The sequence below is a fragment of the Anas acuta genome, chromosome 22 (genome assembly GCF_963932015.1).
Source record: "Anas acuta chromosome 22, bAnaAcu1.1, whole genome shotgun sequence".
NCBI lineage: Eukaryota > Metazoa > Chordata > Aves > Anseriformes > Anatidae > Anas > Anas acuta.
The window spans coordinates 1,220,423-1,236,115 of NC_089000.1; the positions used below are offsets into that span (position 1 = coordinate 1,220,423).

Below are 15,693 nucleotides of genomic sequence, written 5' to 3' on the forward strand. Positions count from 1 at the left end.
TCCCCAAGGCTACCAGGAGATCCCAAGCTTGGGGAGCCACATCGGGGGATGGCAGAGCAAAGTAAGCGCGTTTCCACCACTTTGGGGCACGGGGGGTGCTTGGCACTGCTCTTTGGTATTGTTTGTTTTTTTTTTTTTGCCCTACCAAAGAATTCTCCTCCCTTCCTGCTCTGCAAGCAACAAGCCTCGCTTGCTTGTTTTGATTTGCAAAACTCTGGCTTTGCAAATATCCCGTGGTTTCTCAGCAAAGGCTGCAGCAGCGCTCGGCTTGGTGGAGGCGTTAGGACCCCCGAGGCATGCAGACACGGCCAGGAAGAGGAGGGCCCCAGCCTGGGAGGGGAAGGCGAGGATTTCGGGCTAATCCTGGCCATGCATCCGCTTTCCGCTTGCGGAGCGGAAGCAAAGCCCCAAAAAACCAGGCTGGGATGGGGGCACGGGGCTGCTGAGAGCAGAGGAAAGGGGGGGAGCCCATGAGCACGCCGAGGTCGGAGGCTGCGATCGAGGTGGGGACTCGCTGCGCCTCTCGCGGGAGCAGCCGCCGAGCAGTTTTGGTGCTGCAACCGGCAGATTTGCAGCGGGTTTTGCAAAAATCTGCGATTGCAAAACCTGCGGTGGTGAAGGCTGCCATCGCAGGAAATACGATGGGCAAAACTGCTGCAAATCTGACATCACAAAACTGGGGGGAGAGGAGGGTGAGGGAATAAAGCAGCTCGTGGTGGCCAGGCGCAGGGACCCCCCCTGCGTCCGGATCCGTCCCCTGAGCCCTGTCCCCTCCCGCAGCGGCCGTCCCCGGGGCCATGTCCTCGCTGCTGTCCCTCCAGGAGGAGAACCGCATCCTGCAGCAGGAGCTGTCGCGCCTCGAGGACCTGCTGGCTCAGAGCCGCGCTGAGCGCGATGAGCTGGCCATCAAGTACAACGCCATCAGCGAGCGGGTAGGTCGGCTGCCCGCCCGGCCCCACAAATCCACCCGTTTTGGCCCCAAAACGCATCTCCCCAGCATCTCCGGGCAGTGCCGGGGTGCCCACAACGTGCCGGTGATGGAGACGTCGGCGCCCGGCGTGCTGGGGCTTGTCCTGCGGGACGCACAAAGCATCCCCGTGCCACCCCCGTGGTGCTCACCCCGCTGCCTTCTTTTCTGCACCGTGGTGACAGGGGCAGAACGAGGCTTTTGGCCAGGCAGGCGTTGCCTGGGGAGATGCAAAACTTGGCCGGTGCACGCTGAGCTCGGCCGGGGCAGCCCAAGCTGGGGTGCAAACCCCTCCGTGCGTGCCTGGTTATTAAAATCCCAAGAGAACAGCCCCAAAATACCCAAAGGGAAAATTGCTGCCTCCCTCCCCTTGTGGCCAGAGTGCTGAAAGATGCTTTATTCACCAGCAAAACTGGTGCCAAGCTGCTGGGCCCCCCAGTCCTTGAGGCTGAGCTGTTTCTCAAAGGCAAATTCTTGTTGCAAAATTGGGGTGTGGGGTGTGTGTGTCTCTGCCGTGCGGGGTTTGCAGCTGCAGGACAACCCCAAAACAAGTCTGAATTTGCCAGGTCGGGGTGCTGGCACCCAGAGGGGGGCCTGGGGGTGGTGCTTTGTGTTTTAACATCCCCAAACGAGCGGCTCTGGGGTGCTGCACCCCGCGGCAGCTGGAGCAGTCCCTGCGGCTGGAAGCGGGCGAGAGGGACGCGGCGGAGAGCCGGAGCCTGGCGCAGCACAACATCGAGCTGCGGCGGCTGCTGGACGAGGAGCAGGCTGCCTACAAGCGCAAGCTGCAGGCGTACCAGGAGGGCCAGCAGCGGCAGGCCCAGCTGGTGCAGAAGCTGCAGGCCAAGGTGGGTCCCCCCCGGGGGAACGGGGGCGTTTTGGGGTGGGGGGACGCGCACCAAAGGGTGGTTGTCCCCTTCGCCGTCCCCTCCACCCAGGTGCTGCAGTACAAGAAGAAATGCGGCGAGGTGGAGCAGCAGCTGCTGGAGAAGGCGACGGAGCTGGAGCAGGAGAGGCTGACGGTGAGCAGCAGAATGGGGGGGTCCCGGTGTCCCCCCCTTTTCCCAACCAGCATCTCAAAGGGGCTGATGTCCCCGCAGAGCCAGCTGGACATCAGCGGCTCGCAGCTGGAGGAGGAGAGCAGCAACGAGCTGGAGAACGCGCTGATCCGGCTGGAGGAGGAGCAGCAGAGGTGCCGGAGGGGGTCCCCGGGGTGCCGGGTGCTGCGGGACCCCCCCCGAGATCACCTCCTGGCCCTGCGCCCCCCCCCCCCCAGGAGCAGCAGCCTGGTGCAGGTGAACTCGATGCTGCGGGAGCAGCTGGAGCAAGCCAACGTGGCCAACGCGGCGCTGAGCGAGGACATCCGCAAGCTGACGGCCGACTGGACGCGGGCGCGGGACGAGCTGGAGCAGCGCGAGGCCGAGTGGAGGCGCGAGGAGGAGGTCGGGGACGTGGGGCTGCGGGGGGAGAATTTGGGGCCCCGGGGGATGTGGCGCAGAGGGGGGCTGCACGGGGAGGGATGGGGCTGAGGGCGATGCGAGGTGGAGGGGGGCAGGGGTGCTGCAAGATATGGGGCTGTGGGACCTCAGGGGGAAGAATTAGGGGATGCAGAGCGGGGGGGCTGTGTGGGGAGGGCTGGGGGGTGAGAGTGATGCAGGGCAGAGAGGTGCAGCATGGGGAGGGCTGTGGGACCGTGAGCGATGCTGCGTGGAGAAGAATTTGGGGCTGCGGGGCGTGTGGCACCGGGAGGGGATGCGGGGCAGGATGCAGAGGGGCTGTGGGGTGCGGGATGCAAAGCAGGGGGAGGCTGCACGGAGCGGGGCACGGTGCTGGGAGCGGGTCTGGGGGCTTCAGAGCACGGCGCAGGGAGGGGGCTGAGGGGCAGAGGGATGTGTGGGTGTTGCCTGGCTGCCTTCAGAGGAACGGGGGCTGTGGGGCAGAGGGGTGCAGCACGGAGGGCACCCTGCTGCTTTTCTCCTGCCCTGATCTGACCCCGCCACCTCTCCATCCCTGCGCAGTCCTTCAACGCCTACTTCAGCAACGAGCACGGCCGCCTGCTGACCCTCTGGCGGCAGGCGGTGGCTTTCCGCCGGCACTTCGGCCAGCTGCGAGCCGCCACCGAGAGGTCCGGGGGCTGCAGGAGCTGGGGACACGGAGGGGGAGAGATGGGGACATCGTGGTGGGGAGCCCCTCTCATCCCCATCCACCCCCTGGCGCAGGGACCTGGCGGAGCTGAGCCAGGAGGTGTCCCGTGCCGGCCGTGCCGCCCACGCCGCCTGCGTGCAGCTGGGAGCCCACCTGCGGCTGGCCGAGGGCCGGGCGGGCACCGTGCGGGAGCAGCAGGCGCAGCAGCTGGCGCAGCTGGAGGAGCAGCTGGCGGCCAGGGCGCGCGACGCCGAGCTGGAGAAAACCGCGCTCGGGGACAGGTGGGGGTCCCCAGGGGGGGTCGCCGGGTGTAGGGGGTGCCCGGGAGGAGCTGAGCGCCCACCGACGGGTGCTGGGCATCACCTCGGCCAGGCTGGCGGAGCTGACGGCGGCCCTGGAGAGGCTGCGGGAGGAAGGTGGGGAGAAGGAGCGGGCGGTGGCGGCGCTGACGCTGCAGCTGCAGAGGATGGTGAGTGCTCGGGGAGGCATTTATGGTGCATGGGGATGGGTGTGCGCCCGGCTGCGGTGCGTGCCGGGGTGCAGTGTGTGCTCAGACGTGACCCCCAGCACACAGCCACCCCGTGCACGCTGGGGCAGGGCGTGTAGGAAACCACGATGCGCATGGGGGTGCAGGGGGCTGCGCCCAGCCAGGACGCGGTGTGCAACACCGGGGTGCGAGGCGTGATGTGCGCTGGGGGTGCAAGGCACGATGCACGCCGGGCGCTTTGCACACCCAGGGCACGGTGCACGTTGCACGCCAGCCATGTGGTGTTTCGCAGGAGGCCTCTCGTGCTCAGGAGCCATCGGCAGAAGAGGTGCAGGCGCTGCGTGCAGAGGTGGAGCTGCTCCACCAGACGCTGCAGGATGTCACCCAGGTGCCCCCAGCCCTCCCCTGCACCCCCACTGCTTCCACCCTCTCCGTGCCTCAGTTTCCCCTCCCGTGGTGGAGCCACAGCAGAGCGCTGTCCCCGTCCCTCACAGGCGGTGCTGGCCGATGACCCCGGGTCCCCGACGGAGCCTCCGAGGCTCCCCTGCCGCAGCCTCTCGCCTGCTGCAGCTGCAGCCACGCTGGGGGCTGTGCACGGAGCCCTGCGGCGCCGGCACTTCCAGCTGCAGGTGAGCGAGGAGGAGGAGGAGGAGGAAGATAGATGGGTGGATGGATGCGCAGAGGATGAAAGGAAGAGAATTGGGGATGGACGGATGGATGGACAGACGGATGGATGGATGGATGGATGGATGGATGAATGGAGGACAGTGGAAAGGGGGATGGATGGATGGACGGGGGCTGGATGGATTGGAGGGCAGGTGGATGGATGCCTGGAGGATGGATGGAGGAGAATGGCTGGATGGACAGACAGATGGGAGGATGGATAGATGGATGGACACGGGGTCAGGCGGATGGGAGGGCGGGCGGCTGGATGCACAGAGGAAGGATGGAGGAGAAGGGACAGAAGGCTGGGAGGACGGAGGACAACCGCTGACCCCGTTGCTCCCCCAGGAGGCCCGGGAGGCGTCGGGGAGCCTGCGGCGGGAGCTGGGGGACAGCGAGAGCCGGCGGGCGGCCCTGGAGCAGCGGCTGGAGCAGCTCAGCACCGAGGCTGGGGGCTGCCGGCGGGCGCAGGACGAGGCCGTGCGCGAAGCCGCCCGCCTGCGCGCCGACATCGAGCTCCTGCGCAGGTACCCCCTGCCTGTCCGTCTGTCCATCCATGGCCTCTGTCCCTGCACACCCTCCACCTGCCTGTCCCCACGGCGTGTCCGTCTGTCCGGCAGCGAGCGGGGCCGCGTGGAGCAGGCGCTGGCGGCGGAGCAGGCGCGGGCGGGGGTCCTGCAGCGCAGCGAGGCCGAGCTGCAGCGCCGCGGCCGGGGGCTGGAGGAGGAGCGGGACGAGGCCGCCCGTGCTGCCGAGGCTGCGCGCCAGCAGCTGGAGCACAGGTGGGGACCCCCCCGGTGCTAAAACACCCCCCCATGGGGCTGCAGAATAGTGCCTCACCCCTCCTGTGGGTGCTGCCCCCCCCTCCATGGGTGATACCCCCGTGGGTCCTCCCCATCCAACGGGTGCTGCCCCTCCCCAGTTGGTGCTCCCCCCCAGTGGGTGCCCCCCCCAATTTGTGCCCCCCCGTGGGTGCCCGCAGCCAGCAGCAGCTGGAGCAGCTGGAGGGGCAGCGGGCGGTGGTGCAGCAGGAGCTGCTGCAGGCACGGGAGGCGCTGAGCCGGGCGCAGCTGGAGGCCGAGGTGGCGCGGGGCGAGCGGGCGGCGCTGGACGAGGCGCTGGCACAGGTGGGTGGCAGAGCCCCCGTGTCCTCCCCTGGGACATCTGTGTCCCCAGACCCTGTGTGCATCGCCCCCGGAGACATCCGCATCCCCAAACGGCACGTGTGTCCCTGGGGGCAGCCGTGACCCCGAGCTCCCCTGCGTCCTCCCTTGGGACATCCAGGTCCCCAAACCCCATCCAGGTCCCCAAACCCCACGCACGTCCTCCCTGGGGGCCATCTGCACCCTCGATCCCCCTGCATGCCCTGTGGGGTTAGCCACAGCCCCACATCCCCCTGCATCCTTGGGATATCTGTGTCCCCATCCCCCCTACATGCTCCTGGGGCCACTTACATCCCCAGAACCTCATGTGCACCCTCCCTGGGGACACCCACACCCTCAGCCCCTCTGCATCCCTCCTGGAACCACGCACGTACCCCCAGCCCCTCTGTGCATCCCCAAACCTCACGTGCATCCTCCCTGGCGCTATGCGCATCCCCAGATCCCTGCGTGTCCCCCCTGGGGACGTCCAGGTCCCCAAACCCTTCTGTGAATCCACAAACCCCATGGGTGCTGTCCCTTGGGCCACATCCCCAGCCCCCTGACGTGCTCCCTGGGGGCACCCCCATCCCCAAACCCTGCTGTGCATCCTCCCTGGGGCCACCCCTGTTCTCGGTCCCAGGCGCAGGGCAGCAGCGCGGAGCTGGAGGCAGCGCTGCAGGAGGCGCGGGCAGAGGCAGCCCAGCTGCGGGAAGCCCTGGCACGGGGCAGCGAGCTGTCGGCCAGCCTGGCCCGGGATAAACGAGAGCTGAGCCGGACCCTGGCGGGGCTGGAGGAAGAGCGGGAGGCGGCCGGGGAGGCGACGCGGGCGCTGGAGGGGCTGCGGGCACGGCTGGGGCAGCTGGAGCGAGGCCGGAGGGACGTGGAGGCCGAGAGGCTGGGCCTGGAGCGGGCGCGCAGGGCGGCGGAGAGGGGCTGCGAGGGGCTGCGGGCAGAGCTGCGGGCACTGCGAGGGCAGCAGCAGCAGCTGCGGGAGCGCCTGGGGCAGGTGTGGGGCTGGGAGGGGTTGGGGAGGTGCTGGGGGCGATTGGGGGAGGTGGGGAGGGAGCTGGGGGTAATTTGGAGGGTGCTGGGGGAACTGGGAGGGTGCAGGGTGCAATTGGGAGGGATGGGGAGAGTGCGTGGGGCAATTTGGGGAGGTGGGGAGGATGCAGAAAGCAACTGGGAGGGTGCTGGGGGAACTGGGAGATGTGGGAGGAAACTGGGAGGGTGCAAAGGGCAATTGGGAGTGATGGAGAGGATGCAGGGGGGTTACTGGGATGGGTGGGGAGGGTGCTCAGGGAAATTGGGAGGGTGCTGGGAGGGTGCATGGGGTAATTGGGAGGATGCAGGGGGCAACTGGGAGGGATGGGGAAGGTGCGTGGGGCAATTGTGAGAGTGCTGGGAGAACTGGGGGGGTGCAGGGGGTAACTGGGAGGGAGGGGCTGGATGCTGGAGGCAACTGGGAGGATGCTCAGCTCAGCCAGGAGGGTGCGTGGGGCAACGGGGCGAGCGCAGCGGGTAACTCGGAGGACGGGGAAAGGCTCCTGGGGAGCAAAGGGGACCAGGAGGGCGCGCGGTGGCCACGGGCGGAGGCGAGGGGTGCCCGTGGTGCTGCGGTCGCAGGCGCTGGAGGAGCAGAGCGCGGCGGGGGAGGCGCTGGCACAGGCCCGGGGCGAGCAGGAGCGGCTGAGCACGGCGCTGGAGCGCGCCACGCAGGAGCGCGAGGGGCTGGCCAAGGAGGCGGCCAGCGTGGCCGTGCAGCTCGCCGCCGCCCAGCGCGACGCCCGCGCCCGCAGCCAGGAGGCGGACGGCCTCAGGTGGGTGCCCCCTGCCCCGACCCGCTGCCCGCTGACCACCGCCCGGCCGAATTTCGGCAGCGTGTGTCGTCCCCGGGTGGCAGGGCGGAGAAGGCGGCGCTGGAGACCGGCCTCTTCGAGGCGCAGGAGGAGCTCGGGCAGCTCCGCGCACGCGGCCAGCAGCTGGAGGCCGAGGGACGGGCACTGCGCGTGGCCAAGGAGGGGCTGCAGGGTGAGTGGGGCGCTTGTCATCCCATCCAGCCTTGGTCACGGCGCTTCCCGGCTTGGTTTTGGGGCGGCAGCCTTGGTTGCGTCCTGTACCATCTCGGTTTTGGGGTGGCATCCTTGGGCACATCACTTAGCTCAATTTTGGGGACCAACATCCTTGGTCACGTCACTTACCTGCTCAATTTTGGGGCAGGATCCTCAATCACATAACTTTTCTGCCCAGTTTTGGGGTGGCACCCTCAGTCGCATCACTTAGATCAGTTCTGGGGGGTTTGGAGCCCTCGTTCCCACCACCCACCCGCCCAATTTTGGCCCCGGCAGAGGAGCTGGGCGCCGTGCGGCAGCGGCTGGCGGCGGCGGAGCAGGAGGCGGTGACCCTGCGCGGGACACAGGTGGCACGTGAGGATGAACTCGAGCGGCTTCGGGGAGAGAAGGTGGGCACCGGTGGGCACCGGGGAGATGCTGATTTGGGGTAGAGCAATACTGAATTTGGAGAGCAGTGCAGATTTTGGAGGGCAATACAGAATTTGGAGCAATATTTCCGAGGCGATGCCGTTTTGGGGTAAGGAGGGGGGGGGGTTGCCAAATTTCAGGCTGATGCCGATTTTGGCTTGGTGCTGATTTTGGGGGACCGGTGCCACTTTTGGGGCGCAGCGGGAGCTGGATGCGGAGCGGGGCCGCTTGGTGCGGGAGCAGGAGGAGCTGGCGGCCGAGCTGGCGGCGGCGCGGACGCAGCGCGACGAGGGGCTGCTGCGTGCCGAGAGCGAGAAGCAGCAGGTGGGTGTCGGGGCCTCCCCCCAAACCGTGTCCCCAGTGTCCCCCATGTCCCCGGTGTCCCCCAGCCCCGTCTGAGCGTGTCCCCGTGCAGGCGCTGGCGCTGCAGGAGGAGGAGAAGGCGGCGCTGGCGGGGACGCTGGCGGGGCTGCAGCAGAGCCTGGCCGAGGCCACGGCCGAGCTGGAGCGGCAGCGGCACGAGGCCACCGGGCACCACGAGCAGCAGCAGGTGGGTGAGGGGGGGGCTGGGACCCCCCCGGGCATGGCACAGGCTCCCCCACTGCAAACCCCGTGCTCCGGTGTCCCCCTTGTTGCAATGCCTTGTTGCATCTCGAGCCCCCCAGTTTCCAGCTGCCCCCTCCCCATTGCAAGCTCCCCGGTGCCCAGCTGGGTCAGGGGGGCTCAGGGGGGGCTCAGATATTTGTGCCCCCTCCTGCAGAGCCTGGCTGCGGAGCTGCACACCCTGCGGGCACAGGCGGAGGCCGCGGCGGAGGCTCACGAGCGGGAGGCCAAAGCTCTCCGCGAGCAGGTGGTGGCGGTGGCCAAGCAGCGCGACAGCGCCCTGCGGGAGGTGAGACCCCCTCTGCCCCTATCCCTTCCATCCTGCCCCCCCAAAAAAATCCTCCTCCACCCCTTGAACCCCCGGCTGCAGGCGGAGGAGGTGCGGGCGCAGCTGCAGCTGGTGGCGGAGGCGCGGGCGGCGGGGCAGCAGGCGCTGCTGGAGGCGCAGCGGGCGGCACAGGAGAGCCGCGAGGGCCGCGAGGCGCAGCGCAGGCAGGCGCAGGAGGCGCGCAGGGCGCTGGGCGACGAGGCCAGGGAGAAGGAGGCCCTGAGGCGCTCCAACGAGGAGCTGCGGGCGGCCCTGCGGCGCACCGAGGGCGAGCGCATCAGGTGTGAGGGGTGCTCGGGGTCATGGGGGTGCTGGGGGTCCCCTGGAGTGGGATGCTCGGGTTGGGGGAGGCGCAGGAGGGGAGGTGTCCTGCAGGGCGATGCTTGGGGTCAGGGGATGCTCAGTTTGGGAAGTGCAAGGCATCGGAAGGGGATGCTCGGGACTGGGGGGGTGCTCGGGGTGGGGGGGTTGAGCTGAGCAGGATGCCTGGGACAAGGGGGTGGCCGGGCTGGGAGATGGTGGAGGTGGTGCAGTGCCGTGGAGGGCGATGCTCAGGCTGGGGAGGGTTCTTGGGACAGGAAAATTCCCCATTTGGGAGGTGCTTGGGGTGGTGAGGGGCCTTGGAGTGATGCTTGGGGTCGGGATGATGCTCGGGGTCAGGGCGGTGCTCAGAATGGGGGACACCGCTCGGGGCAGGGGAACGCCCAGTTTGGGAGATGCTTGGGGTGGTGAGATGCTTTGTGGGGTGACACTTGGGGTCGGAGCGATGACGAGGATGGGAGGACTCCCCCGGGGCAGGATGCCTGGGACAGGGGCTGCTCAAACGGGGAAATGTGCGGGGTGCAGCAACGCCTCGGCGGGTCAGCACAAACATTTGTGGCCGAGGCGATGCCTTGGCGGGGGGACGGGGAGGACGGGCACCAGCCCCCTCCTCCGCCAGCCCCTCTCCCCCTTTTTTGGCAGCCTGAAGCGGGCCAGCGAGGAGAAGGAGCAGCGGCTGGCGCTGCTGGCGGGCGGGCAGGCGGCGGCGGCCAGGGAGACGGAGAGGCTGCGGGGGGCCCTGCGGCAGCTGGAGCACGACCGCCTCGAGGCGCGCCGCGAGCTGCAGGAGCTGCGCCGGCAGGTGAGGAGGGGGCGGCGGGGGGACCCCCGCCCCAGCTGGGATAATGCTGGGTGTCTGGGTGTCTGTCTGTGTGTCCATCTATGTGTCTGGAGACGCCTCCCCCAGCCCTGCGTTGTTTTCTTGGGCAGGTGAAGGCGCTGGACAGTGAGAACAGCAAGAAGAGCAGGGAGCTGGAGGAGCTGCAGGCGCGCGTGGCCCTGGAGGAGCAGCGGGAGGAGGAGAGCCGCCGGGAAGCCTTCGGCCTCAGGAGGAAGGTGGTGGAGAGCGAGGCTGGCATGGAGGCCACCAGGAAGGAGGTGGGGTCCCCAAGTGTCCCCATCGCCCCCACGCCCACCCCGTGTCCCCGTGGGTGCCCCAGCTGCTCCGTCGCTTGGTGCCGTGCGTGCCCCCGTCACCCCCCTCTCAGTCCCTGATGTCCCCATTGCCCTGCTGCTCTGTCCCTGGGGTCCCCCCCCTCCTTGCTCCATCCCCTGCATCCCAATCACCCCACATCATCTGCCACCTGCATCCCTGGGCGTCTCCCTGTTGCTCCATCCCCTACAACCCAGGGCACCCCCATTGCTCCATCCCTTGCATCTCCATCACCCTTTTGCTCTGTCCCCTGCACCCTGCGCATTCCCCGTTCCCTCCCCACGCCCCCAGCACCCCGTTTCTCCCCGCCCCGCACCCCAGCCCTACCCCTCGCCTCCTTCCCCCAGCTCCAGCACCTGCAGCAGAGGCTGTCGGAGGCGGAGGGCGAGTTCCAGCAGCGGGAGAAGGATCTGTCCCGCAGCCTGGAGGAGGCTCGCGGCCACGAGAAGAAGCTGCTGGCCGATGCCCGCAACCTGCAGCTGAAGATGGAGGCGGCGCGGAGCGAAGCGGCCGAGCTGAGCCTGCGCCTGAGCGCGGCCGAGGGCCGGGCGCAGGGGCTGGAGGCTGAGCTGGCCCGTGGCGAGGAGCAGCGCAGGGCTGCCGAGACGCGCCTGGGCAGCCTCCAGTCCGCCCTGCGCCGCACCATGGGCATCGGCCGGGCCCGTGCTGCTTCCCTGGGCAAGGGTGAGAGCACCCCGGGGCTGCCCTGTGCCCTAAACCTTGATTTAAGGCCCCATCTGGTGGCGTGTCCCCCCCCCCGTGCCATCCCGTCCCTCTCCTTCCAGGCGGTGCCACGGAGGGGACGGGGACCCCTGGCTCGTCCCCAGACCCCGATGCGGCCACCGAGCCCGAGGTGGTGCGGGCAGCGCTGCGGGATTTCCTGCGTGAGCTGCAGGACGCCCAGCGGGAGCGGGTATGGCCTTCCTCCTGCCCCTGCCCTGCGTGTCCCCAAAAAGCTCCTTTCTCGCCCTATTTTCTCACCCCAGGAGGAGCTGCGGGTGCAGGTCTGCAGCCTGGGGCAGCGGCTGGCAGAGGCGGAGGCGGAGCGGGACGGTGCCGGAGCCCGGGCGCTGCAGCTGCAGAAGCTGGTGGCTGAGAGTGAGGAAGGTGATGGGGGTGGTTTTGGGGTGGATTCCCCCAGATTACTCGGTTTTGGGTGCTGCAAGCAGGTTTCATCTCCCTGCGACGTGTGGCTGCTTGGGATTTGGGCACGCGGCGGGGCATCGTGGCCAGTGGGTGCTTTGGGGGGAAATGGGGCGGGGGTGGTGATGCTGCACTCAAATGCTGCATGCTTTGTGGGTTTTCCCATACACATCCCAAAATACTAGCAGAACTACTAAAAAAAATAACAAAATAAAGGATAGAGTCCCCGTAAAGCCCAGTAAAATTGGACCCCCCCCTGTGCACCCCAGTAGAACTGGTGAAACCCCCACCCATCCTGCACAAACCCCGGTAAACCTGTCCGACCCCACTCGTGCGCGCCCCACAAGCCCCAACAGATCCCCGTGCGCGCCCCACAAGCCCCAGCTGAGGTTTGCAACCCTCGGTGTGGCTGCGGCAGGGCGGCGGGGCGCCGACGGCAAGCTGGGCAGCGCGCAGGCTGCTCTGCTGCTGCAGGAGGAGACGCTGCGGCGGGGCGAGCGCGAGCGCCGGGCGCTGCTCGAGAAGGTGTCGGCGCTGGAGCGCAGCTTGCACGCCGCCGAGGGCGAGCGCCGCTCCGCCCAGGTGGGCACCTGGGTCAAAACCCCCACCTCTCCCACCCCCACCCCCAGCTGCACGCAGCCTGGCATGCAAGATGCACACAGCCTCCAGGCACGCTGCTTGCCAGCTTGCGCACCAGCTTCCATGCAAGGCGCTGGCACACAAACTGAGCGTGAGCTGCCCGCAAGCTGCTTGGAAGCTCGCACGCGAGCTTGTACGCAAGCTGCACGCAAACTGCTTGCAAGTTTGCATGCAAATTGCATGTTAAGATGGATATAAGCTGCTTGCAAACAAACTGCACGCACACTGCTTTCAATCTCGCACACGGACTGCACACACGCTGCTTGCAAGCGTGCACACAAAGTGCACTCAAGACTCTTGCAAGCGTGCACACAAATGGCATGAATGCTGCTTGCACTTCAGGCTTGCATGCTCGCAGGATTGCGTACCAAATGCTTGCAGGCTTGCACACACGCTGCTCCATCCCTTCCAGGAGAAGATGAGCATGGTGAAGGCCAGTGAGGCCAAGCTGGAGGAGGACAAGCGGCGGCTCAAGGAGGGGCTGGAGGCTGCGGAGAGCCGCGGAGCCCGGCTGGAGCAGCAGCGGCAGGCGCTGGAGGACGAGCTGCAGCGGGCACGGCAGGCTCTGGGCGAGCAGCAGGCGGAGGCGCGGGTGCTGCAGGACCGTGCTGAGCTGCTCCAGAGGCAGGTACGGCCAGCTTGCAATCCCCGTGCCCATTAATTGCTTCCTGTGTCGGTTTTTATCGGTTTCCCACCCCGCTGGGTGCAGCTCGGGGAGAGCGAGCAGCGCGCCAGCACCTTGCAGCTCTCGGTGGAGCGTCTGAGCACGGTGCTGGTGGCCGAGGCCGAGAGCAGCTCCAAGGACCGTGCCCAGGGCTCGCCAGTGACCGACGGCAGCTCGGCCCCGCAGCGCCTGCAGCAGCTCCAAAGCGCCCTGACCGCCGGCGAGCTCGACCGGCGGATGCTGCAGGTGGGCACGGGCACCCCGGGGTGCGTGGGGACCCCCTGGGCTCCGTGTCACCGTGTGTGTCCCCGCGGCAGGAGATGCTGGATGCAGCCCGGCGGGCGCTTTCGGAGGCACGGGAGGAGAAGAGCGCGCTGCGGGAGCAGCTGCGGGTGCTGCGGGGAGAGCGGGCGGCGCTGGAGCTGCGCAAGGAGGAGCTGGAGGCGCAGGTCCGGCGGCTGCAGGAGGTGGGAGCCCCCAGACCACTGGCCTTACCCCCGGGGTGCGCTCTGTGCCCTTCTGCCCACCCCATACAGCAATATGGGAGCTGCGGGGTGTCCGATCCTGCCCCCCTGTTGCAGATGCTGTTGCAGCAGGAGGAGAAGGAGGCGGCGGCGCTGCGGGGGCTGCGGGCGGAGAAGCGGGGGCTGCAGGAGCGCGTGGGCAGCCTGCAGAGCTCCCTGAGCCAGCTGGAGGCCGAGCGGCGCGAGGCTGAGCGCTCCTCCCTGCGCCTCGAGAAGGACAACAGCGCCCTGAAGAAGACCCTGGAGAAGGTGAGCGCCCACCATCCCTCTTGGCACCCTTGGGTGCTCTCAGGGTTGCCCCCACGCCCTTACACCTCTGGGGACACAAACACGGCCCCTCAATGGCTGGGTACCCAGGCTTGGTTTGCCCAGAAGCAGATTGGGCATGGCTATAAAAAATGTCCTAATGGAGCAAAATCATTTCCCGAGCGCAAAATGCGCTTCGTGCAACGGGGGCACGGCCGCGCAGGGGGGGTGTGCGCCTGCACGCGTGCGTTTTGTGCACCGGAGCGAGGCGTGTGACAAAACAACGGGTTGTGCCCCCTCCTTGTGCACGCAGCTGGCGCGGGAGAAGCTGAAGACGCAGGAGGACTCGCTGCGGCTGGCGGTGCAGAAGGGCCGCCTGCACCGCTCGCTGGGCACGGCCGAGCAGGAGCTGGCGGAGGCGCAGAAGCACATCCAGGTGCTGCGGGTGGGTGCCCCCGGGCAGGGGACGTGGCCTCGTGCAAAGCCTTCGGCTGCGCTTTGGGTGCAGGCAGGGGCACCCCGGGGTGCTGCTTGCCTGCTTGGTGCGCCCTCGTTTCACAGGGGGATGGTGCTGGGCTGCTTTTGGGGCTTGCTGCAGCTTGGGGAGATGCTGGTGCTCACAGTGGGGTGCTGCCGGGCTCTTTCGGGCTCCTCCCCACCTTAGGGCCACCCAGTGCCTGGTTTTGGGGTGACCCCCCTGCGACTCACCCAGGCGCGGGTGTCGGTGCTGGAGCAGAGCCCCGGGGCGGTGCAGCAGCAGCAGCAGCAGCGGGCGCTGGATGCCCGTGACCGTGGCCACCACCCCCTGGAGCAGCAGGTGAGGGGGGTGCCGGGGCCGTGTCCCCCCCCCCTGCAGCCCACCCAGGCACCCCCAAACTCACCCCCCCGTGCAGGTCGCGCTGCAGCAGGAGCAGGCGGCGCAGGAGCCCCGCCGCCACCCCAGCAGCATTTAGGGCCGTCGGGGTGAGCAGAGACCGGCACAACTCAGCTCACGGGTGAGGGCCCCGCTGGGCTCACCAAACACCTGTGGATTTTTTTTTCTCGACGTTCCCAAATCCCACTCTTCTACAAAAAGAAAAAAAAGCATCGTGTTACCACTGAGACAACACTAGCATATTTTTGATACAGGTAGGGTTTTCCCCCTGTTTTTTCTACCGCAGTTTTTTTATAACCAGGGATTGGAATTAGGACTTTTTGTAGTCCTGGGTGCCACCTGCACACAACAGGAGCAGCAGGAGCGCCGCGGTACCCGAGCTGACCCCGTGGTGGGATGCTCAACGGCTCCTAACTTTTCCTAACACCTCTTTTTTTAACAAAAACTAGTTTGTGCCAGGTTTTTTGCACAAGTCATGCAGGACGAGGATTGTTATTTTTTTTCTACCACTATTTTTGGAGACTTTTTTTTTTTATTGGTGCTACTGGGGTCTGAATTTGGAGCTTGAGCCAGCAGCAGGCGTGAGCGTGGCCCCAACCCTTGTCCATCCCCTCTAACCCTCTATTAAATGTGCAGAAACCCAAACGGGGGGCCTGTGGTGAATTATTGCGGAATGGCAGCCTTTTGGTGGAGGTTCAGGACGTGTAACAAATTATTATTGTTATTTATACCTCCTTGGGGGTGAGCTGCAGCGCTTTGCACAAGGGCTAAAGGGGAGAGTCTCAGCACCCCATTTTGGGGCTCTGCTCCTTGTTTGGAGCACTGGGAATTGTATCGGGGATAAAACCTGCGGCTCCTGCCCATGTGGGCACTTATGAAGCGGTGGAAGTGAAATGGGGGCTGGCTCAGAGGAAGCCCCACGCCCTGTATGGGGGCTGGATGAGCCCTAAATGCTGTGTAAGAGCCCCACACCCCATGTGAGGGCTCCGTGAGCCCTACACGCTGTGTAAGGCTGACACAACACTGTAAGAGCTACAGGTTGTAGGGGCACTGCACACTGAGAGCTGCACCCCGCTGTTTTTCTATAGGAGAACTGGAGCAAGCCCCTATACAGCACCCTTAAAGTTCAAGCTGCTCCCTATAAGTGAACCAGAAACTAACCCCAAACAGCCTAAAATACCCCAAAACCTCACAGCCCAGCTAACACCAGCGCTGCCTCCCCTGTGCAGGGCTTGGGGACCAGCTTCGGGATGGGGGTGGGGGGGAGGAAGAGGATTAGGAAGCTCATGGAGGGAGCAGGTGCTGGCGTCCCTGTCC

The 15,693-nt window shown here is 66.9% G+C and overlaps 1 protein-coding gene across 7 annotated transcripts; it reads left to right on the forward strand.

Annotated features, from left to right (window-relative positions):
• The first annotated feature begins 366 nt into the window (after positions 1 to 366).
• Positions 367 to 15,021, forward strand: CROCC (ciliary rootlet coiled-coil, rootletin). Of its 7 annotated transcripts, none has more exons than XM_068658922.1 (35): positions 367 to 503; positions 781 to 932; positions 1,630 to 1,815; positions 1,906 to 1,989; positions 2,050 to 2,159; positions 2,244 to 2,409; positions 2,986 to 3,092; positions 3,187 to 3,393; positions 3,485 to 3,581; positions 3,850 to 3,987; positions 4,094 to 4,228; positions 4,611 to 4,789; positions 4,883 to 5,044; positions 5,245 to 5,389; positions 6,045 to 6,410; positions 7,028 to 7,221; positions 7,305 to 7,432; positions 7,750 to 7,862; positions 8,083 to 8,205; positions 8,297 to 8,431; positions 8,642 to 8,773; positions 8,855 to 9,093; positions 9,776 to 9,935; positions 10,064 to 10,231; positions 10,634 to 10,970; positions 11,072 to 11,199; positions 11,273 to 11,393; positions 11,848 to 12,011; positions 12,481 to 12,696; positions 12,778 to 12,978; positions 13,050 to 13,199; positions 13,314 to 13,505; positions 13,816 to 13,947; positions 14,215 to 14,319; positions 14,396 to 15,021. In XM_068658922.1, the coding sequence occupies exons 2-35, from the start codon at positions 798 to 800 to the stop codon at positions 14,453 to 14,455; spliced, it is 5,415 nt and encodes a 1,804-aa protein (XP_068515023.1). In that variant the 5' UTR covers positions 367 to 503; positions 781 to 797; the 3' UTR covers positions 14,456 to 15,021. The 7 variants fall into 7 exon arrangements, with proteins under 7 accessions (XP_068515023.1, XP_068515026.1, XP_068515024.1 ...); XM_068658925.1 differs by having other exon boundaries at positions 13,816 to 13,938; XM_068658923.1 differs by having other exon boundaries at positions 11,273 to 11,384.
• Positions 15,022 to 15,693: the final 672 nt, after the last annotated feature.

Excerpts from the sequence above, each read along its gene's own strand:
- CROCC (XM_068658922.1), top strand. The coding sequence starts at position 798 with ATGTCCTCGCTGCTGTCCCTCCAGGAGGAGAACCGCATCCTGCAGCAG. Across the intron at positions 6,411-7,027 it reads TGCGGGAGCGCCTGGGGCAG|GCGCTGGAGGAGCAGAGCGC; the intron begins GTGTGGGGCTGG and ends CTGCGGTCGCAG. Across the intron at positions 9,936-10,063 it reads TGCAGGAGCTGCGCCGGCAG|GTGAAGGCGCTGGACAGTGA; the intron begins GTGAGGAGGGGG and ends TTTCTTGGGCAG.